General features: G+C 35.5%; 1 protein-coding gene across 2 annotated transcripts; it reads left to right on the plus strand.

Moving 5' to 3' along the window:
- The first annotated feature begins 581 nt into the window (after positions 1-581).
- CPR37 (cuticular protein RR-1 motif 37) lies at positions 582-12,522 on the plus strand. 2 transcript variants are annotated; one of them, NM_001173244.1, is made up of 4 exons: positions 582-663; positions 6,354-6,481; positions 9,618-9,792; positions 12,076-12,522. In NM_001173244.1, the coding sequence occupies exons 1-4, from the start codon at positions 655-657 to the stop codon at positions 12,172-12,174; spliced, it is 411 nt and encodes a 136-aa protein (NP_001166715.1). In that variant the 5' UTR covers positions 582-654; the 3' UTR covers positions 12,175-12,522. The 2 variants fall into 2 exon arrangements, with proteins under 2 accessions (NP_001166715.1, XP_062530806.1); XM_062674822.1 differs by lacking the exons at positions 582-663; positions 6,354-6,481 and adding an exon at positions 9,115-9,291.
- The last annotated feature ends 2,775 nt before the right edge of the window (positions 12,523-15,297 follow it).

Raw genomic sequence — 15,297 nt, forward strand, 5'->3', positions numbered from 1 at the left:
TGAGCAAATGACACGTGAACACTTTACGATGTGAATTAAAATAATCAATTTGAACAACAAAAAAACGCCGTATTCACTTTCAATATTAGATTTAGTTATGCTACTATTCAAATTAGTATTTACTACTGCAAGCGCACAACTACTGAATTATCACAATGAGAATTGTTTTCTGTTTTCGCTGGTTAGCAAATAATTTGCGAATTCTTTCGTGAATCAATCGGCAATACAATACATATTATATCTTATAGATCCTACAAACTTAGACCTTATTAGTACTGATGTACTAAATATTAATATAGCAAATTTTTAAGGAAAGATTTTGTTTCATCAAATTCATACGATAAGTATTTGGGTCAGGTGGAATTTTTATGTCTTAACTTTTACAGAGAGGGTGTTGCCACAGTATCTTAAATTATATGTCCCATTATTTGTAAAAAAACTCCTTTGTATTAGTTTTAGCTTTTGCAAGTCTGAATCCGTCCCTGCGTCATGTACTGAGTACAGACTCCCCCTGCTGTATGCAATAGCTAGACAAACCCGCGTCTCTATAAAAGGGACAGGTGATTAGAAGACTAAGTACAATCCGGCGCCTACGCCGCTAACTGCAACCACATGGGACATCTTTCCTAAACGAAAAAAGTACATAATATCACAATGACGATGGTAAGTCAAATTATTTAATATTTTTTTCCAAATGGCCTATTTAAATTTAATAACAGTAAGACTACTACTAACAGTTGTGGCTTTACGTCTTCTGGTACGAGTGAGCTTTGTTATTCAAAATATCAGAACATAGGGTGTGGTAGAATAGGTATTAATCACTTAATGAAATAAATGTGAAATTCCGGAATCGTTAAACACTAAACGATTACGAAACAGGACTTAGCCTCGTTTTTTAAGTTCGAATAGAAATCTTAGTTCAGGGTTCGTGGAGATATCCGTCTATGGATGTCTATAGACTCCATTAACCGATCTGATCCAATCGACCCATTAGACCCTTTGCTTTAACGACTAGAAATAAATAAGAAAACACAGCAAGATAAGAGATTTTTAATATTACTAAATTAATTAAGACACCCTTACTAACTCTTCTATTTCTATTATTGCCATTTTAATACGAAAATAGATTTAATAATTGAGATGAGTACAGCAAAACTCAAACTATCTGTTACTAAGCAGCTTGTTAAAAATAGTAACCCAGTTATAAGCCCAACTAACATAGATACAGAAATTATATTATTGCCAATTCAATTTTTTACCATACTATCTGTGTCATGAGAATAGGATAGTTTATTTTCTGTAAGATTGTTGCGGTAATAGGTTTGTTTTTCTTTTAAATTAATTAACCAGCTTAAAGAATGTAAATATATTTTTACTAAAAGATTTTCACTGCGACCTGGAAAACTGATCACGTGATTGGATTATGAACCGATTGAGTTGAAAATGAGAACAAATTACTATATTTTGACATTATAATAAGGCTCTCATAGCCCCGATTTTGAGAGAAACTGCTAGATTGTACAAATCAAAACAAAATTATTTTCTAAAATTAAAAAGTAACTTTTCTAAAAGTAAGCCGCAACTTCATGGTCATCATATCATAATTGCTAATATGTTCGTCCACTTATATACTTTTTATCGGCACATCTGCCTTTATATGGTTTTGAGGACGCGACCAAAGTTGGTGAATAGGGCAAAAGGTTCGCGTGTTGAGCAACCAATGCATTTATTGCATCCAATCCTAACCTTTGCTGACGACTCTTTACCTCAACGACACGAGTGTCATCCTTTTTGCATATTGCTAGTTTCAAAGGTCAATACTGAGCTAATACTGTTTGAGTTTGCTTTGCAATTTACTCGTTATACTGGGAATATTCTAAGCTAGGTTGGGTATTTGAATGGAATTTCAGTTACATATTAAAACTTTAAGTGCAGAGATTTTTATTTACATATGATTTTATAAAGTTGAAAACTGGTGTAGGTAATTGACAGATAAAATGTGAACTTGATTAAGTAATTAGTTTTGTTAAAATTACCCGACCTAAATATCACGTGAAATGGAGATTTTCCTGAAATTCTTTGATTTTTAAATCTGTGATTAGGTCATGGCATGTCATTTCGAAAAAAATTTACTATCATGTAGTGAAGTGAAACCAGCAAAATTTATAAATTGACGTAAATTTATTGAAGAGTATTTTCTAAGACTGCACAGTTGTCCACACGCCTCGTAATATTTTTTTACCGTAAAGTATACACAGTTATGCATTTGGTTTTAAAAAGTAGATCAGTGTATGTGTAATGCATTTGAGACTTCGGATGTGAATGTGGATGATTTTACATCAAGCCCGTAAATGCTACAATCGGAATATATTTTTAAAACATTTTCTAATCGAAGCAACCTTCATTGCATGACAAAAGAAATTTTATTCACGTTAACGTAGAACCGCGTTTCCTATGAAGCTGGGATTTTGACATTGATTTCGAATTTAATAAACAATGGTAGTGATTGTTTTTGAAAGAACAATAACCTGAAATCCGTCCCTGGTCGGTGCGAGAGGCGTGCGAGCGGTTAATTAGGTGCACACCTTTTGTTTTTGCACGCAGCACAATATCTTCTCGAGGCAACTCTTGAATTCTATGACATATTCCCACAGCTCAATACTCTTGCAAAACACTTTACGAGCTGACATCTAAACAGCTAGTTCGACGCGCACAAACTTTACAGGCATTTTAGTGTTCCTAAAATAATTTACATATTGGGTTATGGGTATCTTTTTTATTTAATTTGTTCGAAAATGTTTTGTTTTCTACGACTGGAGTTGATGTATATTTTTTTCGATATACTTACTTGATAATGTGAAAATTGGCATTGCATTAATTTTATTTGATCGATAAAGTGTCCAAAAGTTTCTGCCCATCGATTTTTTTTTTAACACCAATAAAAAGTAGACTTTTTTCTCTATCTGTTAGCCTAAGGGGCTATTCCAGCTTCTTGCGAACGTAGGTGAGCTTAAAGGCTTAACCAGAGAGTGTTTGTTGACACCGACCCTAATAAGAGCAGTATTTTGCAGAATAAATTGTAGCATTTCTTTCACCCTTTAAACCTAAACACAAGTTTTGAAGTCGAAGTGGCATAATAAGACGTCCGGTGCATTCGTGTCTAGCGATGCAACGGTGTTCGAGTCCCAATTTTTCTAATGAAATAAGTACTTAACAAATGTTCACGATTGACTTCCACGGTGAAGGAATAACATCGTGTAATAACAATCAAGCCCGCAAAATTATAATTTGCGTAATTACTGGTGGTAGGACTTCTTGTGAGTCCGCACGGGTAGGCACCACCGCCCTGCCTATTTCTGCCGTGAAGCAGCAGTGCGTTACGGTTTGAAGGGTGGGGCAGCCGTCGTAACTATACTGAGACCTTAGAACTTATATCTTAAGGTGGGTGGCGCATTTACGTTGTAGTTGTCTATCGGCTGCAATAACCACTTAAGACCAGGTGGGCTGTGATCTCGTCCAACCATCTAAGCAATAAATAAATAAAAAAACAAGGCCGTACCAAGACATAAATGGGTGGATGGTTGTGCTTACTCGTGTTATAATTAATTACGTTATTTTTTTACTAATTGGAATTAGCGTTACGAATACATGACGAACACAAACTATTACTTAACGAGTTTTTTACCATGATTTTCAAATTGAATAAATTACACATATTTCGGCGCTGGGAAAGCGTTTTAAGAATTATTTTAAATAATGTGTAAAATTAAGAACAAATGTATGAATATTAGTCATATCGTCAGAAGCAATCGCACTCACACAGCCGTTTTATAAACGAACCAATATTTTCTATGAGAATAAAATATAGCATCTTGTTAATGGCCACAAAGCGTGTCAGCCTCAGTAACATTATATGTCTTATGTAAATTACACCAACAAAGTACTAATATAGATGTAATCGATACGCGCATCTTCGACAATGACCTACATAAGGACATGTTTACAAATTGTTTGTATATTAAAAATCAAAACAACCATTGGTATTTTGCAAATATGTTCCAGATAACGTGAAGTTTTGTCTGAGTGCTTATATTCCCTAATCTATTTCAAATTTTGTATTATTTTAACCAATGGACCTACCACAAATTATTAGTAAAAATTTGTTTGAATACAATTTTAATTTAAAATTATTATACTTCAGCTAATTTTATTAAAAACTAGCTGACCCGGCGTACTTCATATCGCCTCAATCGATAAATAATAATCCCCATTCTTAGGGGGCCCCGAAGGATCGACAATTTCTCTCACACATTTATTCTCAAAACATTTTTGTCGGGCACATTACACTTTTTTCACAAATCAGTAATCTTATCAGAAGTATAATGGCCTATACTACGCCATTATATCGATGACTATTCCTACTGTACTATTAATAATATTTCCAAACGCATCCTACGTTATGTAGGCAAAGGGAGGAATGTGTTCCGTTTATGTTCTCCGCACTAAACGCTTCGCCTTCCCCCCTTTGCCTTTTCATGAGTTCTGTCTCATGCGAGGTTTGGATGCTGGTTGTTGAGCGACAGGAGGTTTTAGTCGGTTCAACTCCGACATGCCCCGCCCTCCAAGTACACCATCTAGCGATCACGATAACGGTTTCCGTTATCGAAATCGTAACCGAAAAACCAGCAGCATTCTTTTATCATTAATAACATATTATATCATACTGTATTTGAATTACCTATAATAAATGGTCATACTCAGTAAAAAAATATTTTTTTACTTTCCAAAAGAGCCTCAAATTATTGTATGCACGAGGGCCCCAGCCTAATTTAAGACGTCCCTGAATACACCCTTCTTTTCTTTAGGCCACGGCGATTTTAAATCCTACCCACTCGCGCTCATAGAACGATCGTATCGAAATGAAGTTTGTTGAAACAAATTACAACTCGAAGGCTGCGTATCAAAAACTGCGTACATGAGGATCTAATTGTGTTTATCTTCACTTGTATAATTAGCGAGTGGACGTTTGTGTGTCACTGCCGTGCAAAAACTAATTTCGACATAATACGTAGTGCCTACTTTATCATAAAACAATCGTTTCTAAAAATATTGACATTTTATGCTCAAAAAACCTAAATTAAATGATTTTTCGATACAGTGAGTTACCAATATAACCCTACAATCTATATTGAAATCTACATTACTTGTTAAAATACAACAAATTGTATTTATCGACAAATATAAATATACTGAAACAAAGGGAATAATTATGTACCTATGTATTATATACGGAATGAAGTCACGAAAATGGCTTAAACTGGATTATCTTCTGATAATTAAATAATTTTTTTCTAATCTAAAAAGTGAATGTGCCAGTTTGAAGTGTCAAATATCCGTTATATAACATGTACAAATGAGACTTTGACTCATGTCTCAAGGTGGGTGGCGGCATTCAGGTTGTGATGTCTGAGCTTCACTAACCAATGTAATAGGTGAACAATGAGCTCGTTCGTACACGTACTTGAGGTCTGAGTCTTTTATTACGTCTAATTTTACTACGGCTCTCTCACACTTCAGACGTTTTTTTCTATTGCTACGTACATAGATATTTTTTGTATCTTGTCTAAGCGCCTTTTATAAAAAAATAGCAAAAATCTTAACAAAATGTCTAAACTAAAAGGTTAGTTTTGAGTTAGCTCTTAATTTGACAAGAAAAGTTTCAGGTTGTTATTCTATTGAAATCTTTTTAATCAACTTTTAAAGCCTAGTTGCGATTATAGTTTCCGAAATTGTGTACGTGTCAGTTCGCAATACTTACACGAACAGTGTTAGTTTTAGTTTAATCATTGCTTATTCATCGGGATTTCCATTCCATATTAAGACACAGTACTACTAACAAACACCCTTTTGACAGCAGTACACATGTTCCTAATTAAAAGCATACCAGATGATGACCGAGCTTAGCTCGATTTTTTTTTGATAACGCCATCTTGTTGTGTCTTTAAAGCGGTTAGTTGCCCACAATTAAGAAAAATAGTATTATTATTCGCCAATAGATGTCGGGTAAAGTTGATTATTGAAAACACGAATAAAACCACATTTTCTGAAAATAAATCGTAGCTAGATCGATTTATCGCCCCCGAAATCCCCTGTATACTAAATTTTATGAAAGTTGTTGGAGCCGTTTCCGAGATTCAGATTATGTACATGTATACTAATATACAAGAATTGCTCGTTTAAAGGTATAAGATACAAATTAACAACTGCTTTTGCACACTCAGTTTGTAGTTTTCAAGACAGTTAATTAACTCTTAATATTTTCTTAGTAATTCATAATTGTAAACTTATTTCAGAAGTCGATCTTCTTGTTTGGTTTGGTGGCAGCAGCGCTCGCAGCTCCTCAGCCTCAAAAATCAGACCAGACAGCGGAAATCATCAAGCAAGATTTTGATCAGCAAGTTGACGGTTCATACCAGTTCAGGTAAAATCGAATTATCTACATTAATAGCAAGAAAAATAGTTGTTCTTGCAAATTTACCTTAAGTTGTCCAATATTGAATTTATCAAGCAATGTTTTGCTTTTTAAAATTTATCAGGGTCTTAACTCTATAATACTCTTTATAGTCAATTATCTCATTATCTCATATCAATCAATTATCAATCATTCATCAATTATCAACTATCAATCAATTATCAATATCAATTATCTCATATATCTCAATTACCTCAGAACTCTGCTATTGGTTGTAGGAGCCTATAAATGTTACAACATGAAGGCCGCCATCTAACTTGAGATGTGAGGTCAATGTTTTTGATAGGTTTTCATTTTTCATGGAATCTCTACATAACTATTTGTTACTTGCAGCAATTAATTATTTATAGGCTACATTTATCAAGGGCCAGTAGGAAATTATAAATTATGTACACTTATTGCATGCATAAAATTTGTTATGTATTTATAATGTAATTTCGAACTTTCGCTTTATTTGTCAAATCGACTTCGCTTTTCCCTGAGTTCAAGAGTACGTAACTCTTGACTAATGTAGGTATTATTATCTTCATACCCCACAGTCGAGTTTACTGGATGAGATTCTAATTATCTGGTCTATATTTTAAAATTTTCTTAGTATTCTGTATCGTGTAGACAAATATAAAATAAAATACCTTTGTAACAATATATGAAATGTACAGCTTACTTTTAAAAAGTTTTTTTTTGTGGAGATGATGAGAACATATTTTGGTGGATGGCTTAGTTGTGTTTCTAGCATTGCAAATTTCCATGATCATGACCACTGACAACAGTTGAGCTGTATAATCTTCTGCCTCTTAAAGTACTATGAACTATGGGTAAAAGTATTATGGAGGTGAATGGAGATGAGTCAGTAACACCACTTTACCCACACCTTTTTTTTTTTATTGCTTAGATGGGTGAACGAGGTCACAGCCCACCTGATGTTAAGTGGTTACTGGAGCCCATAGACATCTACAACGTAAATGCGCCACCCACCTTGAGATATAAGTTCTAAGGTCTCAGTATAGTTACAACGGCTGCCCCACCCTTCAAACCGAAACGCATTACTGCTTCACGGCAGAAATAGGCAGGGTGGTGGTACCTACCCGTCCGGACTCACAAGAGGTTCTACCACCAGTAAACCTCTCTTGTTCGTTTCACGTTTCCGCGTCTGTGTTCAAATAGAATAGTTCTATACGCATTTAACTTCCATATTCACCATTCCAAGAAAATTGACATTTTTTTTGTGTGAAAAACGACCTAAGCCATTACCATTCTAATTTCCGCAGCACTATGTGGGTCGTAAATTCACGAGAAAATCTACAGATTTGAATAATACACTTGATACATACCTGTATTTTAAAATGTTTTTATTTGCATTGATGTTAACAGAAAAATATAACTTTCCATGTGACATAATTTCAAAGGAATTTTATATTAGCGTGATGTTAACGTTAATTTGAACAATCGCTGGACGTTTCGTTGACGTACGTAAAACAGAGGTCATGAGCAAATTCCTATGAAAAAAAATCTTTATTGAACACGCACTTCAATAATGTAAAGAATGTTTGAATTTGGCTAATAAATTATACGCAGTAAGCTAAATTAGCGTTTTATATCTGAGACTGTCGTAAATATGGAGATAGTTTCGATCTTTACGAGTTGAATTTCGTTAACAGTGTATGTCATTGCCAATTGAGTAATGAAATTGAAGTTATAAATAATCAGGACGGTGGCGTAAGGTAGTGACACCCGACCCCTCGCCATCTCTGAGTTCTGTTTCGGCGCTAATCGGAAGTTTTGGTGGAAAAGTAAAGGCGGACCTTTATATTTTAAGAGTTTAACTCTTTCCTACATTATTATTAGTATTATTAGTAGAGTACTAAGCCGTAGGTAGCGGCTTGCCTATGCCCCTGGCATTGCTGAAGACCATAGGCGACGGTAACCACTCACCATCAGGTGGGCCGTATGCTCCTCTGCCTACAGGGACAATAAAAAAATAATAAAAAAACATACACTTTTACAACCCATAAATGTGAAGTAATGACCCTTCTATGTTGGCTTTCAAGAAGCCCTACCATTTACGGTTATTACCTAAATTAAAAACTAGAAGCGTTACGGCGCTATATTCGCTTCGACAATCGATTAACTTTTAGTAAGTAGTAAATATTAGTCTAAAAAGGTTTTTTCTACTTTCCAGTTTTTGTTTGTTTTGTATTTTGTATTTTCTAATATGTATCAGGAAATCCCAAATATTTGGCTCTTTCTAGTAAAAATATTTTGAAAAGTGACGACAAAAGAATAGATGTAACAGAAATAAATAAATAAATGTGAAATAAATATTGTTTTGAAGCTATTTAAAATATATTTAAAATTCATCATTGGATATAATCGTTACGAACTAGGTATCTCTATTTTTAACTTTTTTCCCTACCCTACCTAAGGGCTGGTAGCCTTCGGGGCTATTCCAGCTATGCTCAGACAAGTAAGTGAGCTCACGGGCTCAACCTAAGAGAATATGCTATAGCCCTAGCATGAGCAATACTTCGCCCCGATGAAAAGATCCGGCGAGAAAACCAGTGGGTTGTTAGTTTATTCCTAAATTGTGACCGTGATACACGTTCCAAGCACCAGTCATCCGTCTCTATGAAAATTATAAATATTTCGGCACGTCGGATGATGGTTAACAATAACAAATGCTATTTGTTAATATGTTTTCAATCATACATACCCTTTTTTAAGACAAAACATATTTTTCTGCAATACTTGTATTATTTATGGTTATTGATTTGATATTATTTCAATTTCTATTTATTACTAGCTGACCCGGCAGACTTTTTAGTGCCTCAATCGATAAATAAACGACCTTATAAAATAAACTTAAAACAAATAAAAGGAATCTGTCCGTCGGGGTAAACATCAAAAGAAAAACAAAATTGTTATTTTGATTTAATTCCGAGCATTTTCATATTTATCTACCTTTCAAATCTTCTCTGGACTTCAAGACCAAAATTTGCCAAATCGGTCCAGCCTTTCTGGAGTTTTAGCGAGACTAACGAACAGCAATCCATTTTTATATATAGAGATTATTATTATTGAATTTCAGCTATGAAACAGACAACGGTATAAAAGCGGAGGAAACGGGCTCTCTGAAAAAGGCAAGCGGCCCGGACGCGAGTGACGTGATCATTGCTCAAGGGGCTTTCAGCTATACAGCACCAGATGGCACCGTCATCTCTCTGAACTACGTTGCTGACGACGACGGTGGCTTCAAGCCTGAGGTAAACGCTTAAACGTTACTGGTGATAGGACCTCTTGTGAGTCCGCGTGGGTAGGTACCACCACCCTGCTTATTTCTGCCGTGAAGCAGTAATGCGTTTCGGTTGAAGGGTGGGGCAGCCGTTGTAACTTTACTTGAGAACTGAACTGAACTTACTTGAACTTATATCTCAAGGTGGGTGGCGCATTTACGTTGTGGATGTCTATGGGCTCCAGTAACCACTTAGCAGCACGTGGGCTGTGAGCTCGTCCACCCATCTAAGCAACAAAAAAAAAAGAAGGTTACATCATATAGCTTGCTTTAGGTTTATAGAATAATCAGCGGTTTTGATAAAAATGTTTCCTTAGACTAAATGTGTAATACGTTTTCATTTTATTCAGTTTTAGCGAGACGTAGACAGAATCAAAACTCTGTCAGTCATCCGTGGCCACAGACACTGTAACATATTGGAAGTTGTAGTAAATTGAAAATAATAAATTGGATTTCGCATTCAGTTGTACAGAGCTTATCTTGAGAGGTGCGTTCGGGAAATATGAAAAAAAAATTAAATTAAAAAAAAAAACAATTGTTTCTATAATGATTTGGTAAAGGATTTCTAAATTCTAATAGAATTAAAAAAAAAACTGTAATATTATGTATAGATAGTCCATCAAATATGCAGATAAAGCTTATGGTGCATCATTATGAACCTCTATTTCTGACAATATCACACGCTGACAGAAATGAAACTAGATTTATTAATACAGTCTACATTTACTATCTTATCTATATTTATTCATATAAACTCATAATAGTACTCGTAAAATGAATGTAAATTAGCGGCTTATTTGCTAATTATAAATAGATGGTTCAAATTCGATTTTATTAGTGAATTCTTTCGGGGATATATATACGGATAAATGTAAATATCTATATACGTTCGCATTGACTACTATGCGAACAATTATTCATACTCACAAAGCAGCTGACCTTGTCAGGTCTCCTTCAGAGGCGCTCGAGCAGTTTTTAGCAAATCCTACCCTTCCTATTTGAGTCCTTGCTCGACCACTTATCCTAGTGAAACTCGAAAGGCCTGTGGAATACGAGCAATCCTTCGATACCAAAAAAATGCTACTATTAATTTGTTTCAGCAAAGTTATGCCTAAATTAATTACAGATACTTTATAGAGTTTACTGTGCAATATATTTTAGTATTCCTTTTTTTAAATATCAACAAAACTAACAGTATTCATATCTTAACACCTATCCGAGTTCATACAAAACAAAATCCAATATTGAAACTCGATCATCATCTAAATTTAAATGTTGACTTTCTGCATTGGATCATCATTAAATATTGCTGTCCCGGTAAACTAAATAGTAACCGATATTCATTTTAGTTACATTATCATATTTTGATCAATTGCGTAGTCAGATGGCAAATACGTAAATTGTCCTTGACTTAACAGGATCTTTCGTAATATTTTTTTGAGGAAAACATCACGTTTTGTTTTAATATCAAAATGTTTTACACAATGTCGTGTTTAGTTTTCATTTTTATTTTTACAAATGGGCTTTAAAAAACTAAAAACTATTAATACCCAAATCCACAACAAAAAGGTTATTTGTTGCTATTAAATGAAATCTCAGTTTTAAAAACCCTTAAATTTTTCTCCACAGAGATGTGGAAAAGAAAATTAATGAAAATTTTTTCACTAATATGATCGATATAAATTACATTTGGAATACGTAATACATTATTTCAGGAGATTAGCCCATGGGTCGAAATTGAATAAAAACTCCTTCAATATTTGTACTCTTTTTATGTATTACGAATAATACGTATTTTGTTTTTTTTATTGAATTACAAAAATAATTCGTTGCAGCTATAAAAATGAAAGAAAATCAATTGACACACGATATTGAACTGTACTATTTTGTTTCTCTCTATTTATAATATAACTAGCAGTACCCGTCCGCTTCGCTGGGCGTTTAAAATTAACATTATTATTTCTCACCCCCACAAAAGATTCTCATCATTAAAGACCCTGCAACTGGTGTAGGGAGTCTAACACTCATATTAATATTAGCCTATCCATTAAGTACATGTATTTTCTACATGGATACCAAGTTTCAAGTCAATCGGATGCACGGTTCAGTAGTTATAAGGGAACATCCGTAAAAATCACTGTAGATTTTAGTACAGATTATGTAGTTACTAAACGTTCTGAAGAAGTGAATAGAATGTGAGGGCGTTTTATGAAAATTTAGTTCATGCATTTTATTACAACGTCATTTATTGCAGGGTGCTCATTTACCAACGCCGCCGCCGATACCGCCAGCAATCCAGAAGGCCTTAGACTTCCTTGCAACCGCGCCTCCTCCACCATCCTCACGGAACTGATCCTCGAACCACTCGCCGGGCCACGTTTACAAACGACACCGCAGCCGCACCATGCTATAAATAATCTATGTTAGTAGATACCGTTTTGAACACAACTGTTGAGCACAATTAATAATGATTCATTTTTATAATGCAAATTGTAATATTTCTCTTTGGATTTATGACATGCTCAAAACGGTAGCTAATTACAAAACATACATACTTATATAATTAAGCAATTAAAAAAAAAACGTATGAAAACATGTAAATACGACGACTGAACTGTGATAGAAAATTGCTTCATAAAATGATATAATTATTTTTACCTAATAAAAGCAAAATCAGTGCCAAAGACGCATTGAATTATAAGTGTGGTTTGTTTTTTTAGACGTCAAGGTGTCTCGGTAAAACAATGACAGTATGAATTTATGATTAGCATCAAATTTACCAATTCAAACTGTCGTAAAGGTGTTAAAATGTTGATGTCATTTCCTATTAATCGTATCAATGACTTCAGTGAACATTCAAATGCTATAATCGTTCATGATGCTCATGTTTGCAGTACTTAAAACACTAAGTTTACGTAAAAATACAAAAACTTAAAATTACACACGTATTGTTGTTCGAACAAAGCCATCGAGGACATTAGACGGAAGACAAAGGATTTTAAGATTTGTCCACAATTTTAAAGATGTATGCTAGACTGACTTCATATCACCTAGAGACCTACGTTCTCAGAATATTAAATAACATGCACACAATAGTTGAAAAACAAGAGTTTTTTTTAATATGCATGAGGACAATTTAAGTAAGAAAAAAAAAATAGTTGATAATAATATATCAACTGACGTCGTCCAACATTTGAAATAAGTAGCTAAATATAATTTTAAAAATAATAATTTACGTGATTTGTAAATCTAAAACATTTTTACGCAGCGTGAAAATTGCACACACATTTTTTCAGAAACGAATTGGCACTATTCGACGTAAATTAAAAATAATGTGACAGCATTATTTTCTAAGCTCAAAGATCCTTACAGTCGAGTAATCGTAAATGGAACGCATAAAACACGAAAAAATCCATAATGAATCAAAAATGAATCAGCAGGTAACCAATTTAAATGTCAATACTAAATTACAGTATAGATCACCTGTAAATATCGCAAAAAAACGGGTGTGTTTCGGACAATGTGCGATATCACCACCAAAAAAGTTTTTGTGAAAAGATTCGCGAGGGGGTGTGATTGTTTATAATACATTGACGTTACTATTCCACGTCCCTTAAAGGCATTATAAGAACTGCTTAAAATTAAACAATATATAAGTATATTAGAAAGGAGACTGCAAGAAAGAACCTGACCATGAAACTTTAAACCAGAAAAGCCAATTCCACACCCAGTTAGGCAGGAAGATCGGGCACGGGTTGCCCTGAGGTCCACTCCGTGAACTCTGCAAGGAACCATGTTGACCACACGATAAATTCAATCAGATAAGTGACAGGTTAACGTATAAAATTCAAAAGAACAGGCCAGCTTCGATTCCAAAAATATTTATTACGTTGGATGCATCCGAATTTATAGTGACTAAGTTACTTTGGAGTAACACAATAAAATAAATGTAATATAAAAAAAATCCCCTAATGCATTTGTTTTATTGTTTTAGGGGCTAATATATTTTATTCTTCTAACAATACATTTAACACGGAACATTTGGTTAAAATGCTGTTTTTCTAAAATTTCCAGAAACTCGATTTTAGCTTAAAAGTAGAAAGAAGCACTAAATTGCCCGTCCGTGAAATTTGGCACAAAGCTTATGTAAGTATTTGTACTAGGTTTTTTTGTCCTACTAGAGGTAATAGTTGTATAAACTTTTAACAATATACAATATAGATATATATAGATTTTACAGCGAGCCCTTTTAATATATTTTTTAAATTTAATTTGCAAATCCTTTGTTTTCCGGAAGTTTTTCCGGTTCTTTCGGGAGAGCTGGACGCATACACCGATATTGAAGTCATTTATAATCACGAAAAGTATTTGAAACATCACCGGTTATAAAATAAAGATGAGATTATAATCTAAAAAATTTTTTTGTCAATCCTGATTTTATGTCATTCTAAATCTCTCTCTTTATCTGTATCGCAACAGTACCGCTGTGTCATACTTATTGCGAACGATCCAAGCACTCGCCGCGTGCTGACGTGCTCATTGTTCGTTCGATCGCCCGACCTCGGTTCGTGGCACATCTGGCGTCCAAGTGTTTTCTTGGCACCGCCGTTTGTGAACGGGCGGACCCCTAAATTCCTCGAATTCGTTCGGCAACTTAGTGGCCCGTTTGTAAGCGGACGGTTGTGTTTTTTTTTTTTTTTTATTGCTTAGATAGATGGACGAGCTCACAGCCCACCTGTTGTTAAGTGGTTACTGGAGCCCATAGACATCTACGACGTAAATGCGCCACCCACCTTGAGATATAAGTTCTAAGGTCTCAAGTATAGTTACAACGGCTGCCCCACCCTTCAAACCGAAACGCATTACTGCTTCACGGCAGAAATAGGCAGGGTGGTGGTACCTACCCGCGCGGACTCACAAGAGGTCCTACCACCAGTGAAGAAGTGCCGTAATTAATCGTGATTATTATAATTTTGGGGCCTCGCCGTAAGGCGAGTGTGTTTAAAGTCCCGGGGTAGCCCCCCCTGGGCACGTGACAGTTACAATGGAGTCCACGATCGATCTGTTCGCGGAATTCCTCCGTCTGAGGTACCCGACATTATCGGCCGAATTTTTAGAATTTGAGGCCAATCACGCCGCGAACTCAGAAGCGGTCTCCGTCGCGCCCGCCGCTCCCGTGTCCCCAATACTCGCGAGCAAAGCTCCCGCGTCGATCGCTGCGCTCTCGGTTCCAGCCCTGCGCTCATCCGCAGCACACGTCGCGTCCACGCGTTCATCCGCGGCCTCCATCGCGCCCGCGCCGTCCTGTGCCCCCGAGCGATTGTCCGTGGCTTCCGTCGCGACCGTCAACCCCGCGCCCTCTAAAACGCCCGCCTGCGGGTCGCCCGCGCCCTCCTCTTCATCCTACTCGGAGTCGGACATGGAGGTCGATCTTTCCCCCGCCTCCTCGACTGATGGATTCACAGTAGTCCAAAAA

This window comes from Bombyx mori, chromosome 22, assembly GCF_030269925.1.
Source record: "Bombyx mori chromosome 22, ASM3026992v2".
In the NCBI taxonomy this organism is placed as follows: domain Eukaryota; kingdom Metazoa; phylum Arthropoda; class Insecta; order Lepidoptera; family Bombycidae; genus Bombyx; species Bombyx mori.